This window comes from Ascaphus truei, chromosome 10, assembly GCF_040206685.1.
Source record: "Ascaphus truei isolate aAscTru1 chromosome 10, aAscTru1.hap1, whole genome shotgun sequence".
Lineage (NCBI taxonomy): Eukaryota > Metazoa > Chordata > Amphibia > Anura > Ascaphidae > Ascaphus > Ascaphus truei.
Window position 1 is genome coordinate 33,918,186 of NC_134492.1, and position 19,624 is coordinate 33,937,809.

The following is a 19,624-nucleotide window of genomic DNA, read 5'->3' on the forward strand; positions in this document are numbered from 1 at the left end:
ATGGTGCCCAAGCAGTAGGGACATTGCAACTTCTCCCCTCTACTTAGCTGCTTATTACACACTGATTAATACTGTCCCTGCCTTTGCTTACATTGGGAACTAGTGATTAGCACAGGAGAGGAGCAGTATGTATCAGGGCACTGTCACTAAGCAGCTGATGGAGTGGGGGAGAAGCTACGAACCACGCCAGCTACATCTCCACTTCCTCTGCACAGAGGAAGGCTGCATGTGGCCCTTGCGCTGCCTGTTGCCCACCAATGGTAAATGAAGCATAAAAAAGGACCCAAAAGGAAATGCAATCCCTACAAGTACCTAAACAATTAAAGGCCCATATTTAACCCCTGCCACTGGGCTTATGCAAGGTCCTGAAAAGAGTGAATGGGTTAAATGGTTAAATTGGGGAATTAATGCTTTTAAAGATATCAGGCCGCTATAAGTACTTCAAATATTTTTTAACATTAGTTTGTGATCTTATGTAATAAGTCCATCTGTTCCCAATTTTCTGGGCGTTACGTTCACAGCACCAGGTATTTATTGGACACATCAGCAGCATCAGTTCAAATTGTTTCTGCACTGCTGTTAAGGTCGCCACTAGTAAAACTACAATGACCCGAGCTCGTGCAAAGTAATTCATGTGAAAGAATAAACCGAAGATGTGTTTGGTAAGTTAATGGTGAGCTTCCCTAACTAGTGTACATTGCAGAGCTATTTAATAATTGATCCCAACACCAACCAATGCCAGCACAGCTAAGAAATAATTACTGCTGCTATTGCACGGAATCACTGATTAAACCATAGGGGCCTGCAACGCACGCATTGTCTCTGGCGCTCAATGGGTTAATAAAAAAGTGCAAAAGACCATTTGGAAAACAATGCATCAAAAGTTGCATTATTCCCACAATTTGGGAATAACATTGTATAATGGTGTAGGCCTCATTGCCTGGCTCATAAAGAGTTGACTATGTAAATGGCTTTGCTCAGTCAATGGATCCGCGCAGGCTGGGCGTAGATATGCTGATAATAGAATAATAATGGGTGCCAGGAACTTTAATAGTACAAACAGAAGCTTTATTAATAGCGGTCAATATTGCTCTTCAAACTTGGTCACACTTGACTCTGTTCACAGTTATGATATTTTTACAGTGTTTGTACTATTTGCTTCTTCCCTAGGTACCCCCATCTTAATATGCTACGGAGGTACTGAGGCTTGTTTCTATTTAGCTTAGCTCAATCGTCCCTCTTCTGTATAGCGTACCGAAATGTCCCATACTAGTGAGCCCCTAGCAGGCATTGGCCAAAATTGTATTTTCTCTGGATCAATATCCCGGTACTGTACACTGACTGCCACCTCTGGGCAGACTGGGTCTGAGTTAGCTATGTACCTTCCCATTTGGGCCGATATGACTATGCCCTAAAGTTCCTATTTGGGGAACCTCTTTGGAGCATAGGCTTCCTTATATCTGAACAAATGGGTTGTGTTCACCATGGCCATTGCTAGGGACGCTATCTGGGTAGGGCACTTTCCCAAACTATAAAACAAGAAACGGGTACAGATAAATCTTAGCACACATATCTTCAAACAGAAACATATTTACATTATTAACAGTGAGGCTCCTCCAACTGCAACCTGATTCTAGAACATTCAGGGGTGCTATATATACCCTCCCAACTCCATATGATGACACCAGTGGTCATGAGACTTACTGAGGAAGGGATATCCTTTCTGCAAGTTATCCTGTATCACATGAGGGGGAGGGGAGTAACTCGAGTGATCCAACACAGACAACCCCTTAGACTAACTAGTACTCCCCAGAGGGGGGCTACAATGGTATCCACCAAACATGCCGTTTCACTGGCATTCCCAATGCTAAAGATAGTCCTCTCTATCTCAAAGGAGAGAACTATGATACATGTATTTCCTAAATTGCATGTAAATTATGAAAACAAAGTAGTCATATACATTCTAAAGAACAATAGTTATGTGACAATTATCTGGCTATACCATTAGGTCAAGTTATAATAACTACACATCTCTTGCATTTTATGCAATTTTTTTTATACATTTGTAAAGAAAAGTGGAATAGTGAAGGACACACGTTTTGCATGAAGTAATGTTACCAATCAATTTGCCTTTATTTGCCCTGCAATTGTTTAATATAACAATGCAGTTACTACAATAGAATCTCCCCCTCCCCCCGTACAATTACATAATGCTATTCAATGGTAAAGGGATTCATATTAAAAGCTCAAAAGAGTTTCACTTAATTCCTAAAGGATTGTGCAATGCTGTACCAAGCACGGCTTGTTGGTAGAAAACATATTTTAAATGAATCTTAATGAATCCTGACATAGGAATAGCACTTCTGACTGTGCATTCTGCACTTCTTTAATTGATTTGGAAACTTCCCTATGGGGCTTTTTGATAGCCCTGATATAGTCCTGTCTATACACTTTACCAAAAGCGAGAAATCTATTGGATTTAGCTGCACTGATATCTGCATGTTTATCGGCCAGTAAACCGTTCTCTTCAATACGTAGAAAACGAATACATCTTTGTGATTTTAATACTCACACAAAGTTTTCCTAAGAGAAACATTCAACTGACTGCATGCTAATCCCTCCAGCCTAAAAGTGCATCCTTCCTTAATAAAAACACTCCGCAATGTACTTTTAACAGTGTCATAGTGGTACTTATTCACAAAGTGAGGCTAAAATACTATGAAGAACTACTCTTACTAATATTTCATTAGGTGTATTAACTTTCAATGGATCAACATAATAGTTCTTCATATGTTTTGCTGTGTACACAGACTTCCACAACTTTAAAAGTCCCTTCTTGAGAGATGTCAGTGATTGGTAACAACGGATTGGGACCACAGTTGAGATATATTTCTTTTCTATGCATCATCTATACTAGACTTTGTGGGCTTCACCATCGCTGGCCTAATCATAGCTTGTGGGTTTGTATTTCTACACAGGGGTTCTTTCTATACCATACCTATTCAATATGCTCTGATGTTGCTGCTCTGTCCTGGAGAGGAATTTAGTCCCATTCATTTGAATAGAGGTAAACACTTCTCCAACTATGGGAAGCAGCTTCACAGCACATTGAACAAGCACTTATGAGACCATTTGAAAGGCTGGGTTCCAGGTAGAGCCTGAGCAGGAAAGGCCAACTATAAAATAAAAAATGCCTGACTAAGTACCTGCCTCTGAATGATGCACAGGGGGGCTGTGTGCTAGGTGGTCAGGACGCGAGAGTCACAGTTCCATGTGAGCAGGGAAGGGGAGCGTGGTGGCAGCAGAAATCAAGCAAGGAGGAGAAGGTAGGGAATATCACCCACTGCCCCTCTGTCAACCATTTCCCCTTCTGTCAACCACTGCCCCCCCGTAAACTACTTCTCCCCCTTATCACTCACTTCCCCATCACCAACTGTTCCCCCATCACCCACTGTCCCCCCCACCACCAACTGTCCCCCTCGTCACCCACTGCCCCCCTCGTCACCCACTGCCCGGTCACCCACTGCCCCTGTCACACCATTTCCTCAACCCTTTGTGTCACCCCCTCTTTCCCCACCCCAATTTGTCACCCCCTCTCCCCCCTTCACGTCACCCCTCTTCCCCTACCCCCATGTATAGTGACATCAGGTTATACTCGGTGTCGGTGTATAGTACTGTCAGGTTATACCCTGTGTCAGTGTATAGTGCGGTCAGGTTATACTCTGTGTCAGTGTATACCTCCAGTATAACCAGAGTGCAATGCCAGGTCCACCTCTGCGGCCTTCCAGGGTTCTCGCAGCATGCCAATAGTGCTCCACCACCAACCCAAAATGCTCTACCTTAGGCAAAGTCTTGGCTATGCCACTGCTGGGCCTGTGAATCACCCTGATATCCCTCCTTCTTTAGGGTGACCAAGCTCATCCTATATGCATCGAAGTCAATAGGATTTTGACCGAAAACAGCCGCTTTGGTGAATATAGAATAAGGCCCTAAATCTCTTAGCTAAAGACCCTACAGATTAAACTATTGTACAATAATGCAATGATCATTTTGATATCCAAAGCACTAGTTATCTTTTTTTGGAGTTGTTGACATTTTCACTAAGAATAAGATATGTAAAAGTATTAAACAGAAACAAACTGAATAGTGTAGGATTTTCCATTGAAAGCATAATGTGTATTACACTTCCCAAAACAGCTGAAAAATGGTATTCAATTCTTACAGAATGTAAAGGTCTGTACTCTCCGTCCCTCTGCTAGTTAACAAGGTAATAAACCTATTATTATTATAAGTTTATACTATAATAATACTATAGTATTATTGCTCATTATAATTGGCTATCAGTCACTAAATGGTATTAGTGAATATAAGCTATGCCATGACATTAAACAGAGAATATGTGAGAAATGCTCCTGAATAGTGATTCTTACAAACTTGGTCAACTGATGACCAGACAAAGTTAAAGAAAAGGATCATCCCAAAGGTGAGAAGAATAGTGTAAAGCAGAGTCGAGTAGTATTGTCTCCAAATCAAAATGTTGACCTTGATTATAGCGTCCTTGGACTGGAACCATCCTCTCTATCATGCCTTCCAACTGTACCTATTTATCAGGCGCTGTACGTACAGTATGTGTGCTGCCCTGTACCTCTTCAAATCAGCTGTACCTACTGTATATATTTCAACCTGTGTGAAAGCCTAATCTTTGCATATAATATATTGGATGTGTTATGCAGCCTTCATAAGAGATGATCACTTGTTTGTAAGCTCTTGTATCCCACATTCGACAGAGGAACTAAAAGTGTATTTTCATGTACCCAATGTTGGGGGGGGGGTCTGAAGCTTCAGCTAACAGAGGTTTTTAAATCTTCTAACATACTAGATGTAAAAACTTGGCTGAGGTCAGTGGTTAAAGATATATGGTTATTACGGGTGAGAAACTGGGGGTAGCTTCCTCGATCAGTTTTGGGCCTTTTGCATAAAATGAGGTTAGCCACATACAGCAATTCCATAAAATGAATAAAATACACAATATTAATATTGCCAGCATCTGTTTTCCTTCCATGTATTATATTACTTTCTTTTAACAGATACAGTAGTGTTATTCTCCAGTGTGTGCCTATGCAAGTGTTACATATTATTACTGTACAGTTAATTATATTGCATTCTAATAGTTGCTAGAAATGTCAAGTTAACCCCTCCTCTTCTTTCTAGTTACCACTTTACACCAGAGTTAAAGATCTTTGCTATCAATATCCAGACTGCATTTATTCACCCCTCTACAGTATATATGGTTGTCTAAAATTATTCTTCATTTACAAACATAAAATAAACAATAATTCTAATATTTGCTTGATAAAGAAAGGTTATCTGTAATAAAACAGCATTATTGTATTAAAACAAATAAATAAACATATCTATAGTCGAAAGAATAATTATCCGCACTGCCTCAACTAGATTGGTGCGAAGCCAATTTGTGTTTGCTATTATCTAGTCAGAAATAGGTTAGCTTGAAATGTGTAATGCAGCTCACGGAACACAAAGCCTACATCCAAAAAAAGAGATGTACTGTACTACTCAGAACGCCATCAACAACTGAAGAATAAACTCAATCTACACAATATCAGTTTATATTCTACTTATTATTTAGTAGAATATTTTTGCATATCTCTAGATCACTTTTATACGATTCCTGCTGCTTCGTCTGTATAAGAAGTGGATATGGCTTTTTGGAATAGTCAAAATATTGTAAGGACAGAACAGCAATAGTTAGTTGGTCTCTAGAAAGTTATGCATCTTAATCAACAAAAAGAATAGTAATTTTTATGTTCACATGTTAAAATGCAGAATACGCAGAATAAAAGTATGGGGGCACACCCTCAGTGGGTTACAACTGACCTTATAGAGCTCTACAATGTCAGGGATGCCTTGTGGAAAAGCTACAAAGTAACTGGCACTACCAAGGACCTTAATAACTACAGATGCCTGTGGAATATGTGGACAAGGCAAACAAGACATGCAAAAGCACAATATTACTCTGACAATCTTCGCCAGAATATATCAAATCCAGCTAACTTCTGGTAGGTTATCCACAATATATTCCAGCCTTCTAGCCATCAACAACCAAGTAATATCCCTAAGGATATTACTCTAGCAAATCCCACTGATATTGCAAATGCATTCAATGAATACATTGTGGGGTGCGCTACTAACTTATTAGTAAACACAACCCAAACTACAAACATGAACCTCATTCTGAGAGTACCCCTATAGCCCCACCCTCTCCCAACACTGCCCACAACTTTCAATTTGTCCGAGTATCTGAAGAGGAGATTACACAAGCGCTCCTCAAATTAAAACCAAGCAGTCAATGTGGACCTGACTTACTGAAATCTAAGTTCCTAACATTTAGTGCCCCAGCCATTGCCAAACCTATTGCTTCCCTAGTCAACTCTATTCTGTCTGCAGGCCATATCCCTAAAACCTACAAAACTGCCAGAGTTGTCCCAATCTTCAAAAGAGGGGACAAAAATACTGTCTAAAACTACAGGCCAATCTCTCTTCTCCCAATACTATCCAAAGTCATGGGAAAATGTGTTCACTCCCAATAAAGCCATTACAATACAGTACCAAGACTAATTTCCCTAGCCAATTCCAATCTGGCTTTCACCCCAAACACTCCACAGTAACTACCCTGCTAAAACTTTGCAATGAGATCCAGTGGGGATTGGAACTAGGACAACTCACTGGTGCAATATTCCTAGATTTTGCAAAGGCTTTTGATACTGTTGGTCATATTATCCTGCTTAACAAACTTCAGTGCTCTGGAATACGGAAGCATGCTTTAAACTGGTTTCATTCCTACCTATCGGGTAATTCCAACATATCTATCTCAGGCTCTAACTCCAAACCCCTGGATATCACCTGTGGTGTCCCGCAAGGCTCTGTTCTGGGACCCCTACTCTTCTCAGTGTTCATCAATCATTTTCCTACAGCTTGTAAGGGAGCTTCAATACACATGTATGCAGATGACACAATCTTATATGCACACAGCCATAGCCTCTCCGACCTTGAACACATACTTCAATCTGACTTTTTAAGACTTGAAAATTGGATTTCTCAAAACAAACTGTTTTTAAACACTGACAAGACTGTAACAATGGTATTTGGGACCAAGGCTAATTTTTTAAAACTTCCAATGGCTGACCTCCAGATCAGAAACAATGCTAATACCACCCTAGCCCCTGTTACTAGTTTTAAATACTTGGGCAAATGGTTTGACTCCCATTTAACATTTGGGATACACATTGGTACCCTGACATCGAAAACCTATGCCAAACTAGTTACTTTATAGGAACAAATCATCCCTACGCCTGCCTGTCATAAAGCAGATGCTAATGACAATTATCGACTATGGGGACATACTATACGACTCAACACCCCAAACCCACCTTAGCAAACTTGATACCCTCTACAATTCAATATGATGTTTTGTTCTCCAATGCAACTACAACACACATCACTGTGAAACGCTCAAAAAACTAGATTGGACATCACTTGAGCCTAGGCACAAAGTTAATCTTTCCTGTCTTGCCTTCAAATACTTTCTGGGCAAACTACCCGTCTATCTGAACAAGCTCCTCACCCTTACCACATGCAGCACTTATCATCTGAGATCTGACTCCAAAAGACTGTTCATGGTTCCAAGGTTCAGCAAAGTATCCGGCCGCTCCTCCTTCTCTTACCGTGCACCCCAAAACTGGAACAATCTACCGGAGACTCTCACAGCCGCCACCAGTCTAAGTTCTTTCAAAACTAAAGCTGTCTCACATTTTAACCTGGTCTGTAACTGCTAAATACTGTACAGTACGCCTATAATATATATTATCTCTAACTGTGCATGCAATGTCTTGTATATAATGCATACCCTGTTCACTTATGTAACTATGTATTTGTAACCATGTATTATTTGCCATCATAACTCTATGCCCAGGACATACTTGAAAACGAGAGGTAACTCTCAATGTATTACTTCCTGGTAAATAAATACAAATAAATAAAAGACTCTGCAGATACAAGTTGTTTAAATACAGATGTAGCAGACATTATTACCCCATTACCACTGGTTAATGCAAGAAATTAAGCGGAAATGAATGTGTTTGTTAAAGACGATGATTAACAACAACTCAAATTGTACTCGCTCAATCTCTAATACTGTATTCTTCGGTAGGTGCTCTAAGGCAAATATACAACATTGAAATACAGCATCCCCAACCGAGGTACAGAGAAAGCCCCTTATTATATGCGCTCAGTACCCATTGGTCACAAATAGTGCATTAAAACATACGTGTATCAAAATACAGTAAAGAGAATGCACACATTGTATTTGTTTTCAATTAACAATCCCGGTAGCGTTAACACATCAAATTGTGTCATCAGATGGTAAAATTAATCAAATATCTGGAGTATTATACCATAAATGACTGAAAACATGATCCGTATTACACAGTATACAGTATGAATTAGGAACTCCTCTTGTAAAGGAAGGTATTAATATATAAAGCCAATGCATAATGCTCTGTTCTAGTTAGTATTACTTTTTTGAACAGCTTAAAGTCTCCTTTCTTGACGACAGTGCAAGGGTAAATAAACTATACATTGATCTAGAACTTAGGCCTCCTGGCCCAAAAGCAGAAACATTTGGCAATAAGTTGTATTTCACTCTACACATTTTTTTCTACACGTTTGTTGCCTACCCTCACCACTACGCAATATAACCCATATAGCTCATTCACCTATGTTATAGATAGACATTTTCTCCACAAATGTAGATTCGTACTGTAGGTTTCCAGTAAAGCTGTGTTTAAACGATACACTTAAGTTCATACATCTTTTTTTTTTTCAACTTAGATTTTTATTGTGTTTTTTAAAGAAAAATATACAGAAATAAAGCGTCACAATATGAATATTAGGGGGAGAGGTGTAGAGAGGGGGGGAGGGGTGAAAAAAAAGCTCATACATCTTTAGTTGTCCCAGATATATGGTGTAAAATGAGGAAAAGACGTACTGTATATACTGAAACACCCAAAGGAATGAGGCAGAAATTTTAATCTGAAAACATCTACAACTGCAACCTCAAGAAATTAGATGGGTTTGTGGTTTATTGCATGTACACAAGATGGCTTCACCTACTGTATAGTAACCATGTATAAATTACAGTTCTCTTGTGTAACATCCATAGAGACCAAGATTTACTAAGTGGTACAAAGCAGTAATGCCTTACGCGTTACCACTAGTTAGTAAACATGGCCCATAATGCTTTGGCCTATTTTTCCTAAATAGCTGACTCCTTCATTGCTAGCCCATTATTCAGTTCCAGTTCTCCATCTTTCATGCGTCTATCAGGCCCTCCGATTAAAATTGGTATTACTGAAAAAGGCCAGTAACCAATCTCACACAGATAAGACCCAAAAAGGTTAAAACTGTTGTCTGTGAGTAGGTTTGCCGGTCATGCACTTCCTTAACGTAGGCTTTAAAAGCTGTAAGTTTATAGGTATCAACGTTAAAATGGATAAGAAGCAAAAAGTGACACACTGTGAGTGCTCATTTGCATGTCATTCCCAGAATCCCTAGCTCCAGTGGAAGCATTGTATGCTGAGTGACTAGAGAGAGGCAGATTTGTGGACCTGTCTGAGACCTGTGAATGTGCTCATCAGTAGTTTTCTTTATATTTGCTGAAAAGTGTTAATTAATAAAACTTTAGTTAATTGAAAGCCACAACACATCAGCAGCAGCAGCACACATCCATTGTTATCCCTCTAGCCAATATACATCAGCTAAAATCTAATGAGGCATTGACAACTCACGTAAGTTTGACTCATCCACAAACGTTGGAGAAGAACATCGTAAGAACATGCACCAACTGGGATCCAAGGTGCAGCTCTCAAATCCCTTGGGAAATGTGGCTGAAAGAGTAGCGTAAACCAGGGGTGCGCAACCTTTTCAGTCTGCACCCCCCCCTGCCTTCTATCCCGCCCCACCCTCTCACGCATCCCGGCTTTCTTTGTCTCTGGGGTCAAATGATGCTGTGGTGTCACGTGACCCTGCGGTGTCCTTTGACTTCGCGTTGCCATAGCGACGCATCGCCGAAGACAAGGGAAGTTGCAGAGGCCTCGCGGGATCCACCAGCATTTAATTTAAATGCCTTGGGGGGGAAAGCGCTGAGCCTCTGTAACCGCTGCCCAACCCCTGGAAAATCTGGCGCCTCCGAGTTGGCGTATCCCTGGCATAACCTACTGTATTATACGGTTTCAAAATGCAAAGAGGTGGTACCTCTTATTGGATGACTTCTAGACCTTATATAGATTATATTGAAATGTTTAATACATAGTTTATATTTGTAGGCTATAGCTATATAAAATCCAATAGCTATGATATGTGTATGTGTAAGAATTTATATATGTGCATATATATTTTTATAACATGTACAGTATGTACATGAATGTATGTACTGTATATATATAGATTTGAATTGTCCTTTTCTGTAATAAATTATAGTGACATATAGATGTTATTGTAGTATATATGGTCATATGTAATTGCATAGATACAATATTACATGTAAAATAATCCATCTATAGTTATACTATTCATATATACATTCATATATACATATATACCATATATCATAGCATGTTTTGATTTAATGATACATAATTACCTAATCACACAATATTAGGTAATTATGCAGTGTCCACTTTATCCATGAGATGACCCGAGATTTGGTCTTGTTTATTCCCTTTACAGGTAATGAACTAAATAATAAAGGGCCAGATTTGTAAATCCGTGTCAGCTGGACTAGTTATCTGGTCACATATTATAGTTGGATGCCTAACTTGCTCCATCTTGTTCCTTCTATTTGCTCGAAAACTCTGTGAGCTCTATGGTGGCATAAACCTTTCTGCACAATAATCTGCATCAGGTGTGAGAAGCAAACAAGATTCTTAACAGCAAATAATAAACAGTAATAAACAGTAAATGTATTGCCGCACGTTATTGCATTAGACAGCAATAACTATACAACATATGTGAGTTATGTCACCAATTAGACACACTGTGTCACTTTAGCGGTGTTGGAACCGCGTGTGTTTGATTGTGGTCTGTGTTCAGACCTTTTTTATTAATACAATTTATTAGTACACCTATTTGGTATCATTCTTTTTGATTCATTTATATCAGAGTGTATATTAATCCTTGGTGCGCTTGGTGTGTGCTTTTGTTTTCTGCAGCATATATAGTACCCCTATTTGCTACAAAGTCTTACGTGCAGTATGTATAGCACATACAGTACATATGTCTCTACAGCACGTGCTACACTGAACTACACGTGGTTTAGCATAAGACCACAATGTAACCCTGGGACACTCAGTGGCAAATGCTGGCATTGCAAGTAAATAACTAATTGATAACATACTACAGTACCAAGCACCTGCAAGCAATGCCAATGTAGCAATTTGTAGCGCAGTTTGGGTTGCTTTAATGTTTGCTACATCTATGTAATATAGACAGCAAAAAAACCCATCTTTCTCTCACATACTGTAGTTTCAGAAATAAATCACCAAATAATTTTGTCATGTGACAATGTACCTTACAAAAATACTACTTAGAATAAAAAAAATGTAGGATAAATTATTTATAGTATATGTATTCTACTCTGGAATGATCAAATGGCCAGAAGTACGCAAAATAATAAATAAATAAAAAGCACACTCATTTCCACAGGAAACATGCAATATGACAGGGTCGCCATTATAAGAAAGATGTACAGTATTTGAATTCATCCTTAGCCATCCATGGCTTCACTATGCTCTGCTACTTTCAGGTTCGGGAGTTTGTTTTTATTTTCCAAACATGAAAACCTTGATGAAATCAGGTTAAAAATAAATAAATAAATTGGGATAAAGCATGAAACAAAAATCCATATACAGGCATACCTCGGTTTAAGGACACTCGCGAGTAAGTACATATCGCCCAATAGGCAAACAGCAGCACGCGCATGCGCCTGTCATCATGTCCTGAACAGCAATACCGGCTCCCTACCTGTACCGAAGCTGTGCGCAAGCGGGAAGACTATAGAGCCTGTTACAAATGCGTTATTTACATCAGTTATGCACGTATATGACGATTGCAGTACAGTACATGCATCGATAAGTGGGGAAAAAGTAGTGCTTCACTTTAAGTACATTTTCGCTTTACATACATGCTCCGGTCCCATTGCGTACGTTAATGCGGGGTATGCCTGTATACACATTTTAATACAGGACATGCCAATATTTGCATAAACCAAACATGTTCATGTTTTTTAAAATATAAGTAATTGATTCTCTGACTATTTGTTCTAGAAGAACAAGGTTCTGACATAGGCCAATCATTGCGCGATATTACTTTGTTTTGATTTGCTAACCTCCTTAGTTTTACAGGGCTGCAGAACACACAACAATCACGGAAAGCGTTAATGTTTAACAAAAATAAGTCTTGAAAAAGGTCTGAAGTATGGAACGAAACGTCAACTGCTTTAATAAATTTGAACGCCGTTTACACTAGGCCACGTGAGTGTTTTCCAATTTTACTCTGTAACCCTAAAAAGTACCAGGGAAAATTATTGAGTGGATTGATAAACGGTGTAACTCGGTACAAACTGAATTCATTTAACCATTGCAGTGCACTTATAACATATCAGGGATTGCATGGGTCCCTGGAACGCTAGGGGCCCCTATGATGTACAGATGCAGCCTCCGGTTTTAGACCACTTGCCCTGAAAAATCTGTGGCTATCTCACAGTAACTCGTGAGAAGGCCCAGAGCAGGCTGAAATGGCCCATAGATTAACACAGGTCCTGCGTTTGAATGGGACTCGCAGCCTGGTAGGATTCACACAGCGTAAATCCCATTCAAGGTCCCCCACTGTTAATCCGATGGGCCATTAGTCTGGCTGCAGAAATCTTGTAGCGTGCTACAGAAATCTCGCAGCGTAACTACGAGATAGCCACAGATCTTCCATGGCAAATGGTTTAAAACCGCGGCTGCAGCTGTACCTGGTACGTTATGAACGCACGTTTTCAAGGGGAAGATCAGGCTGATGGAATTGGTGCCCTCTCAACTTCTGTTTGCCGAATCTGGGAACCAGTCTATTTATGTGATTGTTCCAGGCACATTCACGCGGTGCTGAAGCGCGCTGGAGGTCTGGTTCATTTTTCTTAAATTATAATTTATTGCTGAAAATCGATAATAATGAAAACGGGAAAATCTATGAATAGGTTACTTGAGGTTTCCGAAGACTCATGAAAATAAATGATTTGTACAATCACTGCACCCCCACCTCCCATCACAAATATTACACAGGCATCAAGAAAAACCCAAGGTGCTGCAGTAAGTATGCATGTGAAATACTGTAATCATTTATGACGTGGACATAAGTGACAGATCAAAAAGCTAAAAATATGAAGCCCTATGATATTTCTAGAGATTTTGCCAGCTTGTTCTTCAGAGAAATAGTACATTACACACACGTTGTACCCAATAATAATTTTTAAAAAAATGTTTTAGTTCAGTTACAGAAATTATACTCCGATACTGAATAAAATCCAGGAATTGATTCAGTTGTCTGGAAATGGATACTCATGTTAAAAATTAAGATGAAAGAAATATATGATCATGAAATGGGAAGTCATTCTAAAACTGCTGTACTGTGTGTCTGGTAGGTTGGCAATTTTAAAGTTCACATTTCTTAAGGATTGAATGCAAGCAGATTATATGTAAGTAACCTAAATAATCTATAAACTTTATTGGCTGTTAATTTAAAAAAAATCAAATTTACCTGATAATATTGTAAGGCACATCTAAAATAAATTGACAATCAATCAAATGGACTAGTGTTACTAGGGTATTATTTAGCCAGCAGAAAGTCACTTAAATTTTTTCTCTTTATCTGCCATTGTAGCGTAAAAAGGGGGGACCTTTTATTAACACATACAGTACAGTAGCAAGAGATTTTGCTTGGTCATTTTCATTGCAGAGGTGCTGGCAGCAAAAACCTGCAATGATTTGTGCCATTAGGTGCAAGAAGGAAGATGTATTGTCTTTTACCCCAAAGACAATGAACCCTGATGGTTACCCCCATGAATATACTAAATACACAGCAGTGAACTGCAGGTCTACTTTGCACAAAGAAGCAGCATAATGAGCATTCAGTGACTTGAGATAGAGGCAGCACATATACAGTAGCGTGGAAAGAGGCAGAGGGCTGCATAGAAGCAGAGGAGAGAGCTGCACTTAGACAGAGAGACAGACCGTACAATATGTATCAAGGGGAAATAATGTTATCCACTAAAAACAGTAGCAAATAAAGTACAATATAGAGACAGCACAATTTTAAAAGGAAGCATTAGATAGTGGGTGGAGGGTGGGAAGTACAGCAAACAGAAAAAAAAGCTACTGTAACTCTTACAGAGACAGCAAAGGAGGGAGAGACTTCAAAAATAATAAAAGTCACAAGAGTCAGAAATACTGTAGGAAAAGAGACAGCCTTAATTTGAAATGTCTTAATTATAATACAGTGACAGTATCACATTGCTATACATGGTTAATTAAAGGAGGATTGTGGTCCATCAGCTGTTCCCAGCTGGGTCACTAACCCCACATGTGCTCTGACAGTACTCACACAAAGATGATACTACATACAGTACAAGATACCCTTACCACAAGCACAGGTACTCCCGTGACCAGGGAGAAGAGAAGGACCGGTGGGATGTCGCTGCTCTCATCTGGTCCTGGATAGGGCTTGGTGTAAGAACTATCGTAGCAGAAAAACCCTTGGACATTCACAGTGAAGGTGTCCGTGTACTCGAAGTAGTACGCCAGCATTACAGTCCCTGCCATTATCACCATCTGGAAATAAAGCATGATCGTGAGAGAGAATGGAAAACTCATTTAAGAACCATCCACACATCAAAGGCACAACTGGCGCTCAGCTGCTGTCCCTGCATCCAGTGCTGAAATGTATTGTAAACCTCCTTCCTGGCAAACACAGAAAGGGCTGGGAGATTTTTCTTTTTCCTTTTTTTGCCGTCACAAGGAAAGAAGCTGCTGCTAAACAAGATCATCTACTTAATTAAAATGGTCGTCTGGATCCACTGGCAGATTTAGATCAGATGCCCACACATAGTAAATTGCCTTCAGTGGAAATGACTGACGGTTTCTCAAGAGCTCTATAGCCTCCTGGAGATTGTATTTTTTTCCCCCCTCCGTTCAGATAATTCACTCATCCATTGTAACCTCCAACAGGCATTCAAATTATTTCAGCTGCTTCCCCTGTGATGAAAACTGTGAGAGAGATTGTTCTTGCAACGTGCTATGTTTCAAAAAGAAATTCAAGTGGTGAGTCTGCCCCATTGCAAAGACATCACCTCCTCCCCACTATGTGTATGTGAGGCTGGCTCTTTATAAGAGAAATCCCAGCACAAGAATTCAGTTCCTCCCCCTGTGTACAGTAAGACTCACACACACACGCACACTGCTGATCGGATTTTAAAAGCTGATTTAAAATGGCCTGGGTATCAGTAAAGGGATCTAAGCCGTTTATTTGACAATATATATATATATTCTACAAGCAAAAGTTTGAATTTATTCTTCATCAAAAAACAAGTCATTAATATCTGAAGTTAAAACAAAGCACCAGTTCTGTTACTCCAGTGATCTGATATCTGATGTGCAGAAAATAGGGACATGTTCTTTTTAAAGACTAGGTTAGTTAACACGTTGTACTCAAAGAAACATCACCCTTCTCTGCAGTTACATTTTCGTTCTTAATCCCTGCAATACCCAACACGTCCTCCTTTTTGTTCTCTCCCCTCCCCTTCCAGTACTAAACACTAATAAGCATTCTTAAAAGCTGAATCTGAGGTACTGTAGGGCTTTACTACCTGAAAGATGACATCCTTCTGCATTTGGCCAAGAAATAGAATATGATGCTTTAAAAATATGAAATATGACTTGCTAAAATGGGAGTAGTCTTTCAAAACACATTTGCATTTAAAAGCAGATTTAATTATTTTGAGCTTCAGCAATTTCATTTGTATTTGTTTTGCCAGTTGAAAGCACATGAAACAATGTAGCATGTTAATTATTTATACATGCACATGAATATAAATAACCATCAATATATGTGTAAGTGTTTGTGAATGAGCGTACAAGCATGTATGTCTGTATGTGAGAATGTGTGGGTGTGTGGGTAAACATGAAGTGTAAGAGTGTATGTATATGCATGTGTATATGAGTACAGTAAGTGTATAAGCGTGATGTGTGTGTGTGTATTGGTTTATAAAGGTGCCTGGGGCAGGACCTTTCTTACCATTTACAGTAGGGCACGTTAATGTTGTAATGTTATTTTTACTGTCTTTCACATCCCCATTGCACTGTGCTGCAAGATATATTGGGTAATTATTCTTTGCTATTAAAAAATAATAATAATAATTAGGTAATTATAGTATATGAGTGGTTAAATGAGGGTATACTGTAGGTGAAGCAGGCATCACAGTTCCTCCAGATACCTTATTACACCTAGGCATGCCTCAGAATATCACAGAGTTTCCACAGGATTCAATGGTAATGCTACCGGGGAATACTGCAGTATGCCCGGGCATACCTCAAAAGATGGAACAGTTAAGGTGGGTAAAGTACACCAATATGTGCAGATGTAGTCAGCTTCACTTTTGAAGACACAGCTGGGATCCCGCAGCTTCCCCTGGCAGAAACAAATATTGCTCTGGCTACATCTGTATGAAAATATGTGTGTGTACAGTAGTCAAAGTGGTTTAATCATGGTACTGGCACTATGCCTGATTAAAAAATATATATATAGATGTAGAGGTATCTGTACCGTCTTAGCTGAGCATAATAATCAAACATGAATAGACGATACAGTTCTGTTGCTAATAAAATGCTTTTATTTGTGCGAGCTTTCGAGATACACTGATCTCTTCTTGGCGATGTTACAATGAATAAAGTAAGGTGGAGGGATAGGTTTCAGTCACATGTAACATTCCAAAATGCACTGTATTTACGTTAAACCTTGCTTTATTCATTGTAACACCGCCAGAAGAGATCAGTGTATCTCGAAAACTTGCACAAAAAAACCTTTCATTAGCCACAGAATGGTTTCATTATATATATAATTTATATTATATATATATATATATATATATATATATATATATATATGTGTGTATATATATGAAAAAATCACATTCAGTTGGCACACTGTAAACAACAGAAAAAATGCTGATGCTTGTCCCATATGCACATGTATATAAATAGGTTTTACCAGATTGGAGTCCGGAAAAAACGAGACAGCACACAGTCTAGTAAGTCCAGTAGAACTATATTCAGTTTAGCATGGCACCACATCCAATATATATGTATATATAAATATAATCCAATGCACAGCCGGCACACCATTTGCAAGTAAATACGTTTTGGTGCTTATCCCATAAAGCAATAACAGACCATATGATACGGGTTGCAACACGACATCAAGGGACAGCACGCAGGTAAGTAAATCATACATTTTCTATATTTGAAAGACGACACAAAAACCGACATTTCGGTCCCCCAGTGGGACCTTTCTCAAGGTGGTGCAATTGAATGCAGTGCACAATACATATATATACCCCAAACCCCAGTGCAATTCAACAATGCCAATCACAGTTAATAAGCCTCACCTTCCTATGTGTCATGCGTCCACAGTATCAGCAGGTAAAGAGCGGCCATTTTGAATATATTAACTCTATATTTGTTTACCTGATATGTGTTTGTGCATGCGCAAAAGGCTCAGGAATTGCATAATGTTAATGCTGAGAGACTGCATAAGTCTACCGGACCCGGCGATATCTCGGGTAACCGGAGAGACTGCGCATGGACTAAACTGATCTGGAACTGATACCTGGATAGATTAACTATTGCAGGGACGTGCAAAATACACATTGTAACTGCAAGTGAAGCGAAACATGCGAGACACCTGATGTGCTCACCATAAATGTGCAAAAAAATGTGAGGGAATAAAACATATATACACACGTGTGGATGATGTGGCTGACTGGAATCTAGGTCAGTATATGAATGCTGAAAGCACTCAGCCATATAACGCATAATGTGTAGTGTAAGAAATGGTAATGCAATGATGACTCTATGCATCCTGTCAGGAAGCGACACCTTAAATACCAACATAAATACATAATGCAGACACTGTCACATAGAGAAACTGGTAATAAATTAGAATAAATGCTGTGTCACGCTCTCAGCAAACATTGCCACAGGTGGATCTTGACTGCAAGGGACCTGAGGTGTCTGACACATTGCAATGCACCAAATACGTATGGTTAATGCAACAGCATACATAGAAAGTTAAACAATGCATCAAAGCATAATAATTTGCACAAACAAAAAAGTCAGTATATAAATGCTGAAAGCACTCAGCCATAGAACGCATAATGCGTAATATAAGAAATGATAATGCATTGATGACTATGTATCCTGTCAGGAAGCGACACCTTAAATACCAACATAAACACATGATCTATCCAGGTATCAGTTCCAGATCAGTTTAGTCCATGCGCACTCTCTCCGGTTACCCGAGATATCGCCGGGTCCGGTAGACTTATGCAGTCTCTCAGCATTAACATTATGCAATTCCTGAGCCTTTTGCGCATGCACAAACACATATCAGGTAAACAAATATAGAGTTAATATATTCAAAATGGCCGCTCTTTACCTGCTGATACTGTGGACGCATGTCACATAGGCAGGTGAGGCTTATTAACTGTGATTGGCATTGTTGAATTGCACTGGTGTTTGGGGTATATATATGTATTGTGCACTGCATTCAATTGCACCACCTTGAGAAAGGTCCCACTGGGGGACCGAAACGTCGGTTTTTGTGTCTATCAAATATAGAAAATTTATGATTTACTTACCTGCGTGCTGTCCCTTGATGTCGTGTTGCAACTGGTAACGTATGATATATATATATACACATACACACATACACACTCACACAGTACATGTATTAAACACTGTGGACAAGCTCATTGGACTGTGTTTTAAAATGGTTAGAGCAATATTTCTGCTGATGAGGCTTTGTAAAATAAACCAATTAAAAAAAAAAGTTAAGCTAAATTCTCCTTGTACTACCTTGTAGTAAAAAAGGAGGGAGAAGAGTAGGTGGTATGAAACCTTTTTATTGGAACAACAGGTACAGTAGTTGATATGTTACAAGCTTTCGAACCTCTCAGAGTCCTCATAAGAGACATGTGCAGAGGTACAAACAGGGAGACAGTTTTGGTGAAATAAAAGATGGCTTTATTTAGCCTGTCCCTTTAAACAATGCACAGCATACGAAAATAAACAAATAAACAAACAGCCTATCCCTCTGTAAGGATTATCCAAAAAAAGTATTTTTCCAGCGCACAGCAACAGAGAGTCAGGTCATGAAGTTAAGAAATCTTTAAGCTGCATTAAAAAACGGAGGGTGCAACACTCCTACGCGTTTCGTACGTACACGCACATTATCAAGG

At 39.2% G+C, this 19,624-nt stretch overlaps 1 protein-coding gene across 1 annotated transcript in view; it reads right to left on the bottom strand.

The window, feature by feature from the left end:
• Positions 1-19,624, bottom strand: part of PLPPR5 (phospholipid phosphatase related 5) — a 174,524-nt gene that overhangs the window by 105,315 nt on the left and 49,585 nt on the right. The window contains exon 2 of the mRNA XM_075616487.1: positions 14,754-14,942. Within this exon, the coding sequence (XP_075472602.1) occupies positions 14,754-14,942 (189 nt within the window). The remainder of the gene's footprint in view (positions 1-14,753; positions 14,943-19,624) is intronic.